This window comes from Dermochelys coriacea, chromosome 21 (assembly GCF_009764565.3).
Source record: "Dermochelys coriacea isolate rDerCor1 chromosome 21, rDerCor1.pri.v4, whole genome shotgun sequence".
Taxonomy (NCBI): domain Eukaryota; kingdom Metazoa; phylum Chordata; order Testudines; family Dermochelyidae; genus Dermochelys; species Dermochelys coriacea.
Window position 1 is genome coordinate 8760283 of NC_050088.1, and position 10676 is coordinate 8770958.

Consider the following 10676-nt stretch of genomic DNA (forward strand, 5'->3'; position numbering starts at 1 on the left):
TGTCATTATTTCACACATTTTATGACAATTTAATAAGAAGCTTCTAGACATGGTACAGAATTAAACTCACTATGCAACAGCTTCTCAAGTCTTGAAAATGTAACTGCTTACTTTAATAGACATTGAGCTCAGTAGGGTCAACAGAACATACAACAAACATCAAGAGTTAAATGGCTTCTCCTCACTTTATCACTGTTCATTGTGGAATGATAGCTATGCTTGAATTAAAATACAATTTTAGAGCTGCTGCTGAACTTTGTTACCTATAACAAAAGCAAACACCACACAGCTCTTCTGATCATCATTTTGGTCATCCTGTCACACTGGGATTAGAAGCTCTTCAGACTTGATGCAAGTACACTTTATTCACATCTGTAATTAAAGATCAGACAAAGGATGGATTAGAGAGCCATGTGTCCGGTCTAGTGTAATAAAATGGCATTGGGTTAGAAGTCACTGAGGTAATCATGTTTCCCCTAGAATACCATTTTGAGTTGTGAAACACCGTACTGTTCTCTTGATGGTAATGCATGGGTGGTGTTCAGTCTTTTATCTGAACACTGTATTTTAGAGCACAATATAAATACAATAGTTTTACAGGGCTACCTTTTTGCATGTTCACCTGATTATATAATTATGTGGATCAAGGAAAAATCTATGTAATTTGAATTTTGCTGCCCATTTGAAGGACATTTTGGAGCCTAAGGTAACCTTAAAAATCAGCTGGGTTGTAATATCCATTACTGACCATAAGGCTAGGTTGAGACTGTGCCGTACATTACATTAATCAGAATGTCTTAGATATGCAACATATTTGAAGGCATAACACAGATTGCACAGTAAGTGGCATTTACAAAACAACATCCTTACCCTGAGGCCTTGGCAAAAAAGGATGTAGTAGTGAGCAAATCACACAAGTACATCTTCACTAAAATAGGTGTTGACAACTCTAAGGGGTAGTATAAAGCAGTGGAGGGGAGACTCCTACAAAGGAAGCGGACACAGATTTATGCAAGTCTTTGAAACTGAGACATAGGCCCTGGAACTTTAAAGAAGTCTCTTGCGCAGTCCCTTAGTCCAGTTCTAACTTGCACACTCCTCCTCCCCAAAACAGACTTGAATATTGAAGTTTGATAGCTCCAGACAGTGGAGCCCATATTAGCCAGAAGCACAGTTCCCACGACTTGACTGCAACAGTCTTCCTCTGTAGAAAATCATGCACTGCAGTCTTTTAATCCTGCGTCTTGCAAAAGCTCCAGAACTTCCCATATCTTTTGCTGCTCCTTTATCCAAACCCTTGATTATCCTGATTAGTTTGTTTCCTCATTATTCAAACAATAACTGAGTTTTCACACCTTCACAATGTCAGGTACTCACTGGTACTGCTATGCAACTGGTTGAGGAGCCATCAAATCAATGTCAGTCAAGTTTCGGGCTACCCAGACTCCAGCAGCAAAAAGCCCCAGGTTAACTATGAGGTTTCTGAAACAAATACATAGTAAGTTAGATTTGTTGAAGCAACTGGTGTTGTCTGGCCTACATTAAAGTGTTTCCTACCTAGAATACCAACTGTAAATGTACAGAACAAGACCTCCAGCACTGATGGCTTTAAAACAGAAACAAATATTAAGTCTCATTGCCAAGCTATGCTATAGCTGGAAGAAGCAAGAGTGTTAGTTTTGGGTGGGGGTTTCCCCTTTTTTGCTGCCTCCTCAGGAATGGCCTGCTGTTTAAAAACTATTCTACTCCCATCTATATTCTGTATTTCCCCTGCTTCATCCTATGTTAGGGAGATTTCCATTAAAACAGGATGTTTGTCTTAAGAAATAATTTTCTCCTGCTGCTTATCCCCTCTCCTAGGATAACTAGCTGCTGGCACAATTATGGCAAGCAGAATTATGACTTCAGGTAGAGAATAAGCAGCAGGATCAGATGAACTCAAGTAGATGTCAGGTTTTTCACATACCAGAGATGTTGGTAACAGAAAAAAGGCAATTGTTTCTAATTTGTTTTTTTTTTTTTTTTAATTATTTCAGGAATGTATTCTCTTCAACAGCTGCTTAAAATTATTAGAGATGCCCTGTGATTATTCTTGACTTACATTGTGTAAAAGAATAAATGTTACCTGCCTCATGTGTCTGGGATCTTTACCCTAAAGTATCAAACTCTTACTCTGAACAACAATATGCATTAAGGGCTTTAAATTTGAAAGGAAATAAACAAACCTACATCCTCAACCTCCTTACTAGATAGGAAAAGTTCTTTCCCCCCCACAATCCTCCTCCCTTTTACAGATGTGGAAGTAGAGCCCCAGGAAGGTTGTCACTTGTCCAAGGTCACAGAGCAAGTCAGTACCAAAGCCACACAGATTGCAGGAGTCCTGATGCCCCATTCTCTGGTCTAGCTGCAACACCACGGTCTGCCTCCTCCCAGCTCGAGGGGAACAGAACTCAGGGAACTGACTGCCAGGCCCCAGTTCTGGCTACCAGACAACGGCTTCTCCTTACAATATCACTTAGGGGCCTTGCCCTATTGAAAACAATGGGGCAGACATAGCACCGCTCCAGATTCTGTTTCCCCAACTGCAGTTTTCACCAAATCCAATGTTTCGCTTTAACTTGTCTTCACCATGCCCTGACCCAACTCTGCCACCGCCCCTTGCAGTCACCCACCCCGGTCATGGCTTAAAGGCCCGTGCGTACTTCCTGGGATATGGGGGCCACCGCCTATGTGACCAAGGCGGGTCCCAGGCACATGTAGAGCCAAGGGCCTCCCCCATCTCAGCTCCACTAAGTGCCACGGAACCAGGCCTGACTCCTGGGGGGAGCCAAAGGCTCACAGCTCAGATCCTGCAAGGACACACGAAGAGCAGCTTGCCCCCACATTGAGGTCACAGCCCGGGGGGGGGGGGGGAGAGTCCCTTCTCCCCATCGGGGGATGCTGCCACGGCCCCCGGGGGAGGGATCCCCAGGCTCCCCGGCGGGGGGGGGGGGGGAAGGGGGCGGAGCCGCGGCCCCCGGGGGAGGGATCCCCAGGCTCCCCGGCGGCGGGGGGGGGGGAAGGGGACGGTGCCACGGCCCCCGGGGGAGGGATCCCCAGGCTCCCCGGCGGCGGGGGGGGGAAGGGGGCGGTGCCGCGGCCCCCGGGGGAGGGATCCCCAGGCTCCCCGGCGGGGGGGGGGAAGGGGGCGGAGCCGCGGCCCCCGGGGGAGGGATCCCCAGGCTCCCCGGCGGGGGGGGAAGGGGGCGGAGCCGCGGCCCCCGGGGGAGGGATCCCCAGGCTCCCCGGCGGGGGGGGGGGAAGGGGGCGGTGCCGCGGCCCCCGGGGGAGGGATCCCCAGGCTCCCCGGCGGGGGGGGGAAGGGGGCGGTGCCGCGGCCCCCGGGGGAGGGATCCCCAGGCTCCCCGGCGGGGGGGGGGAAGGGGGCGGAGCCGCGGCCCCCGGGGGAGGGATCCCCAGGCTCCCCGGCGGGGGGGGGGAAGGGGGCGGAGCCGCGGCCCCCGGGGGAGGGATCCCCAGGCTCCCCGGCCCACAGCAGCGCGCTCAGCCCTGGGGGCCCGGCCAGCGGGCACCTGCGGAAGTCGCTCCTGTCGGCGGCGAAGCGGCAGGCGCTCCGGACCCAGTCCCGCAGCCCCTCGGGGGGGGACCCGGGGCCGCCGCCGCCGCCGCCCGCCTGCCCGCCCGACGCCATGGCTGCTCCGCGCGCTCGTGCGGCCAACGGCTAACGCGTCACATCCTGCTCATGGCTCGGCCCCATTCCGTCACTTCCGTGGCGGGGCCGACGCGGGGAAGCGGCGTGCGAGCGCGTGGCCGCCTGGAGCCGTGCGCCTTGCGCGTGCGCAGGGGCCACGTGCCCGTACCAATAGGGGGGCCTGCTGCAGCGCTGCGTGTGCAAAGGGCGAGGTTCCCCTGCGATCCCAGCGTGCAGACCCCGAGCCTCATTCCGTGTGCAAAGCACACGCCTGGGGCCAGGCCGTGTGCACAGGGCGGAGTGACGTGCAAGGGCCGTGTGCAAAGTGCAAGGGCGAATGCCAGCCCTGCGTGCAGAGTGCAAGGGCCCGTGCAACGCTCCACGTGCAAAGTGCAAGCCCTTGAAAGATAAAATAGGGAAAAATTAATATAAATAATGCTAGGCCAAGGCCTTGATCCTGAAGTCCCTGCTCTGGTTAGCAAAGTTGCATCCTGAAATGTCGGTAGGATCAAACCCTGAACACCCAAAGAAATAACCACTAGCTTTGATAGGACGTGAATATGGTTTTCTGAGAACATGGATATGGGCAGACTAGGGACTAAAGAAGAAAAGGACGTGGACTGAGATGTGAGTGATGGAGAGAGTTAGAATGACAATCCCTGTTGGAAAGTTGGCCAAGATTATTCATGGATCCAAATGCCTCCTACGAACAGCATATTAACAAGGCACCTTCTCTCAGAGCATGTCTACACCAGAAAATTAAGGCGACCTAATTTACAATGGCATACCTCCGCCGAAGTAATTGCGTCACTTCTGCACATCTGCATTTTGCTCCTTGTGTCGGTGGGGCATGTTCTTAGCAGGAGTGCTTGCACTGATTGAACTGTCAGTGTGGGGCATTGTGGGTCAGCTTTGGAAAGCCAGCAACACTTGATGTGAGCAGTGCACTGTCTACACTGACTCTGCTTTGGCCTAACTACATTGACTGTGTCTCAACGCCTCTCATGGAGGTGGAGTTATTAAGTCGGTGTAGTGGGCGAGTTACATCAGCGGAAGCAAAATATTAATGTAGCTGCTTACGTAGTTAGGTCGACATAAGCTGTTTTGCGTTGAGCTAACTCTGTAATGTAGACCAGGGCTCAGACTGCCCAACTCCTGGCATGTCAGGGACACTCCCATTTGCAACAACCCCCAAACTCCCTATTTAGTAATGTTATTATCACCCTCCTTAAAAACTACATTACCCAGAACTACATGCGTCAAGCCACATGTGCGCACCAAGACCTCTCTCCCTGAGCCAGGGAAAGAGAGTGATGTGTATGTGTGGCTAACGCACAAACTTTTAGGTAATGTAGTTGCTCTCCCTTCTGCCAATGGGATTGCAGGAGGGGGTGGGCTTGTCTGAGCTCGGCATCCAACGGCAGGGCAGGGTGGTAGATTTGAAGACACCTGGGCTAGGTGGAGGTAGGTCAGTAATGGAAAGGTAAGGAGCAGGGGTGTATCCTGGCCTTCTAAGGGTGAGGTTAAAGCCCCCTGAGGACGTGGGGATGGGAGGCAAGCCTGCATGGGTTGGTTCTGTTCTGCTGCTGCAAAACATCCAGCAAAGAGCAGTCTATGTCCATGGGTGTAATTGCAGCCCTGCTTCCATGAATGCTGCCAAGCTTATTAAAGCTTCTCCAGGTCCAGGTCCCAGCTGCAGAGACTGCAAATCTTCTTGCCTTGCTGTGTGTTCTATCAGTACGTGTTCTGATTCATAATAATGTGTGATGTCAGTTGGAATTATTTAATCAGAGATTACTAGTCAGCTATGGATCCAGCAGAGTACAGAAAGAAAAGCACCCTTTACCAGTCTCCCCGCATGAGGGGAGCGATAGCTGCTTGTCCACCTCCAGCTTAACTCCCCCAAACTCTTCCCTTCTATAGTGTGTGGGACAAAGAAATTCCTTTGTGAGGAAGAGAAACTACTTTCTCACAATTGATCCCACTCTGTGGTCTGTTTTCGATATCTCAGTTTACCTAATTGCTTATGGAACTTCTTTTATGGTATCTCAGATTACACGAGAGATCAACTAAAGGGATTTCTAACCTAGTTGTTATTACTAAGAACATCTGTGGCAACAAGTCATTCCCAATGAGCTAAGAACATCTTTCACTAGGTCATCATTTCCTAAATCACAGATAACATGTAATAAACATACCTCTTAAAATAACTGAACATATTTAGATCATAAATACCCCTCATCAATCATACCTTCTTGTTCATCACAACATACATCTGTAGTAACAGGCATCCTTTGTTAGTTGCCAGGGGTCTGTGCCTGAAAATCTGGATGTATTCTCCATGGGTCAGTGGGGTCAGGGTAAGAGATTTTATTGTTGATCCTATATACTTGTTTGGACGTACACCCTAGTTCAGAGAAAGGACAAAATGCTTTGGGTTAGAAGGCAGAATACCCTTTGGTTTGCATTCAGAGGTTGTGGTTAGTATAGGTCTAAGAGAATGATAGAGGTTTAATATCTACTAACATCAGGGATTACAAGGCATTGAGGGGAGGGACTGAATGAGGGTACTAGTGGGGGGTTAACAGGAGGGTAGTGTGGTTGGAGCTGGATTTCAGGATGCTCCCGGAAATTAACTTGAAAATGTTTGTCAATATGCCCCTTCTCTGCATAAAACAGGAACTAACTGGGGCCAAAGCCTCATCCAGCATATTTAGATAATGGGATATAAGCCCTGAGCCTGCAAGGACTTCAGTAAGGGAAACTTCTCCGTAGAACTCACTATTGGGGCCTAAACCTCTAGTTCACAGACAGTTTCAAGGTAGTCCAGCCCTTGGGAATGTGGAGAGGTAGCATGGTCCATTGAACAAGGCCATGCATTAGGGTTTGAGAACTGGGTTCTGTGCCTGGTTCCAGGTGACCATGCTCAAATCACTTCCCTGCTCCGTGCCTCAAGTCTCCCCTTCCACTCTTTGTCTGCCTTGTCTATGTAGATTGCAAACTCTTTAAGGCCACGGCTGTCTTTTACTCCGTGTGTGTACTGTGCCCAGCATAAGGGAGCCCTGAGGTTGGTTGGGGTTTTTAGGCATCACTGTCATATACCTAATAATAAATAATGAATACTAATAGCAAGTTCTCAATCCATTCAGCCCCTCTAAGGAAATACAGCCATGTTTTTAAGAACTTCTAGAAAAGACTTATGGAGGGCAGCAGCTCCAAGGAGGAGCAAGAGGAGCGTGCCTTAAAAAAAATCACTACCAAAAAACATCCAGAAGTAGCAAAGACGTCAATAAGGCCCCAATCCAGCACACACGGAGGTGCTTAACTTCACTGCCTTCTCTGGTAGGACGGCTCACGGTAGTTGAGTAAGTGCGCAAGGATTTGCAGGATTTTGCAGCTCAGGTTTGCAGAGGAGAAGGTCCTGATCTTGCAAAGCTGCTCGGTTGTGCACCGACACCACCTCCTTTTCTGACCATTTTGTTTTGAGGGCCTAATTCAGTCCTGCAAGAAACACCATAGATGGCAGGCTCCCATTCGTTGATCGCTAAGCAGAGTTTGGGGCCTCCCTGCAGCCTAGTCTCCGAAAGAAAGAGGCAAAGCTTGGCTTGTACATGGGTGTGCATGCATGTGTGCACACACACACACACTCAGCATCTCCCATTGGTTAGCTCAGGTGATTCTCTGTCTAGTACGCTGCTTGGTGGATCACATTCTAAAGCGCTTCTCTCTCCCCATTCATTGTACAGGGAGCCTAAGTGCCTAACTCGGCTGTGTGGGTTGCAGTGCTGTTCTTGTGATTTTCTGGGCACCCCAAAGTTAGTTGCTATGATGCTCAGTGCTGTGAGCCTAAGTCCTTTCGTGGATCCCTCCCTGCGAGTCTCTCAATAATAGTTTTAAGGGTGGCAATTTTTGAAGCTTTTCTGTTGCAAAACAGACTCCAATGAGCTGTAGCTCACGAAAGCTTATGTTCAAATAAATTTGTTAGTCTCTAAGGTGCCACAAGTACTCCTTTTCTTTTTCCAATGAGAAACTGTTGAGCTTGAATTAATATTCAAACTAGATACCATTAACTTGGGTTTCAGAGTAGCAGCCGTGTTAGTCTGTATTCGCAAAAGGAAAAGGAGCACTTGTGGCACCTTGGAGACTAACAAATTTATTTGCGCATAAGCTTTCGTGAGCTACAGCTCACTTCATCTTAGAGACTGGGAGTGGCTGGGTCATTACACATATTGAATCTATTTCCCCATGTTAAGTATCCTCACACCTTCTTGTCAACTGTCTAAATGGGCCATCGTGATTATCACTACAAAAGTTTTTTTCTCCTGCTGATAATAGCTCATCTTTGACTAATTAGCCTCTCACAGTTTGTATGAAGAAAAGGAGGACTTGTGGCACCTTAGAGACTAACAAATTTATTTGAGCATAAGCTTTCATGGCTACAGCTTACTTCATCAGATGCATTTTTGCGAATACAGACTAACACGGCTGCTACTCTGGTACCTATAGTTGGAGAGCTCAGGCATTTCTGGTTTAACTCCTGATCCTGCAAACACTTATGCAGATGCTTAACTTTACTTCCATTAAAGTCATGGCAGGAGACCGCTCACAGGAGTAAAGTTAAGCACCTGCATAAATATTTGCAGGATTGAGGCTTTATGGTATACAGAGCATATATTGCTTATCATTATAGCCATAGATGGATTCCTTTAAAAGTCTCTGAAAGGTGGGGAGGGGGCTTTAAAAAGCAACAACATTTTACTCTACTGAAAACTTAAGTAGTTTTTCTCTTGGTCTTCATAAACCTGCACTGAACTGGTAAAAGTGGCAAGGTCCCATTAAAAGCATAAGGGACTTGCATTTGTGAGCAGTGTTTGTGTATTACCTAGCAAAATGGTCTCCGGCTTTGATCCCCAGGCACTTCCATAATAAACATGAATAATAATAATAATTAATAACAATAATATTTAAATGAATGGAAGTTTGGCCAGATTAACCATAGCCTCAGTGATGTGGGGATGTTAATCTCTCCAAAGGCAGCAGATGGCAGTGTACTAACAGCTTGAACACTGAGGCAACTGCAGCTGTATTTTGCGGTTATGGTGCCTTTCCTCTGTAAAAAAAATGTATAATTAACTGTGTTAGATAAATGCATATTAAATAATGTTAGCAAAGTAGCTACTATATATTTAACAGTGTTATAAGAAAATGTGAAAGGGAATTTTTCTGTTTTCTTTGTGTGTCTTTTTGACAAAGCTCTCAAAACTCTGCTAAGACAACTTCAGAGGTTGTAAAAAACAGAAAGCTGGTTTGTCTGGTCTTATCTACAGTGGATTCTTGGTCTGTGTAGATAATAGGGCAAAGCAACCCAGACAAATGGATGATTTACTAGCCAGATGCAGATCTCCCTAGTAAGACAAGCTAGGTCATAGAAGGACAGTGACTGATCAGAACTAGCCATCCAGAAACTCCCAGGCTACAAGAAGCAGATAAGTAAGAATAAGACTGTTGTAAGAAATAATGGAACACAGAAAAGCAATGAAAAGACAGCTGGATTGAGTCACGAGGAAGGTGGTAATGGTTTAAAAAAAAAAAGACAAGCGGGTACCAGTTAAAATTTTACCACGACCAGGATAAGTAAAAATGTATTAGAAGGATTTGGGGTTAGTTATTATGTTGTGTGCATGAAAATATATTATTGGAAAGATCATAAGCCTGGGTCATGGATACAGGCCAGGGTAATACACTTGCTCAGCTAACTGACTTTGGCCTAGTCTTTGTTTTTATTGCACCAACTTTGTTGGTGAAAGAGACAAACTTTTGAGCTTCCACAGAGCCCTGCTTCAGGTCTTGGAAAGGAAAACTCGTCTCTCTCACCAACAGAAGTTGGTCCAATAAAAGATATTACCTAACCCACCTTGTCTCTCTAATATCCTGGGACCAATATGGCTTCAGTAACACTGCCTGGTCTTTGCTTGACATAAGTGTCGCCTCGTGTGCGCTCGCTTAAATGTCGCTGCTAGGACAAAGGTGATGTTTGGTAAGGTGTTGAAAGGCCGAGATAAAATGAAGTTAATCAGTACCCTCTTCATACACCAAATATAGTGGCCAAAAAGTTACTGTACTGGGAAAAACAGGAAAGTGCCTGTCTGGAGGAAGGTGATGTGCTGACATGAAAATAGCATGGTCAGCAAACATTAAGTAAACTGTAGCATGCACATGCGTATTGTAAGGTTTATTGGATTGTCACGCTGTGGAAAAGGCATAAACCTGCTAGAGAGGAAGGACATGGTTGGAGACCAGTGGGAGAAATCCATCATGACCCACCTATGCCCCAGAAGAAGGTAATTGGCCAATATCTTTTTCTGTATCTCTCATCCGTTGCTTTCTAATTGTAAACACAAGGCCATGGTTTTGGTTCAAATAAAGGTTTGAATTAATAAACCCAAGGGTCTCGGCCCCGTGTGTGGCATGCCTCATCCAGCAATATTTAGAATAGAATGTTTGTAGTTAAACTCGTTTTAATAATCTGCACCAGCATAAAGGATGTGTGTGTAACAAAGGGGTGTGGAGTAACACAGGACACCCACTCACCTGGACCAACACGGACCTGATGATGACAGAAACAGCCTACCTGTGCCCAGGACTGGGGAGCTGATCATTGCCCTTTCTCTCTTATGCATGATTCGGGCAGTGATATACACGCCGGATGTTTTCTTATTAAAGCTTTAAACTAGTGAAGGTTAGTAATTGATGGAGACTGGGCTTTTCACCCAACAGGCCTCCACGTCAATCTTAATTATTTGTAAAGCAGAAAAGAGCCCTGAGGCCAGATCAGTTTTCATCCCTCTTTTACAACTGGAGAACTGAGCTACAGAGAACCAAAACAATTTGCCCAAGGTCCCACAGCATCGTGAATTCTATTCAATGGCAAGCTAGACAAGGGTTGCCAGCGTGTAAGGATAGGACAGCCCCCCTCAGGTATCTG

The 10676-nt window shown here is 47.2% G+C and overlaps 1 protein-coding gene across 4 annotated transcripts; it reads right to left on the reverse strand.

Moving 5' to 3' along the window:
- On the reverse strand, positions 1-3736 carry TOMM6 (translocase of outer mitochondrial membrane 6). Of its 4 annotated transcripts, none has more exons than XR_005289899.2 (4): positions 3573-3736; positions 1378-1482; positions 871-984; positions 1-372 (listed from the first exon to the last, which is right to left on the reverse strand). XR_005289899.2 is itself a non-coding variant. In XM_038380287.2 (3 exons), exons 1-2 carry the CDS (start codon positions 3689-3691, stop codon positions 1386-1388), a joined length of 216 nt encoding a protein of 71 aa, XP_038236215.1. In that variant the 5' UTR covers positions 3692-3736; the 3' UTR covers positions 1-372; positions 1378-1385. The 4 variants fall into 4 exon arrangements, 2 of the variants coding, with proteins under 2 accessions (XP_038236215.1, XP_038236216.1); XR_005289900.2 differs by having other exon boundaries at positions 1356-1482; XM_038380287.2 differs by lacking the exon at positions 871-984.
- Positions 3737-10676: the final 6940 nt, after the last annotated feature.

Excerpts from the sequence above, each read along its gene's own strand:
- TOMM6 (XM_038380287.2), bottom strand. The coding sequence starts at position 3,691 with ATGGCGTCGGGCGGGCAGGCGGGCGGCGGCGGCGGCGGCCCCGGGTCC. Across the intron at positions 1,483-3,572 it reads GACAGGAGCGACTTCCGCAG|AAACCTCATAGTTAACCTGG; the intron begins GTGCCCGCTGGC and ends TATTTGTTTCAG.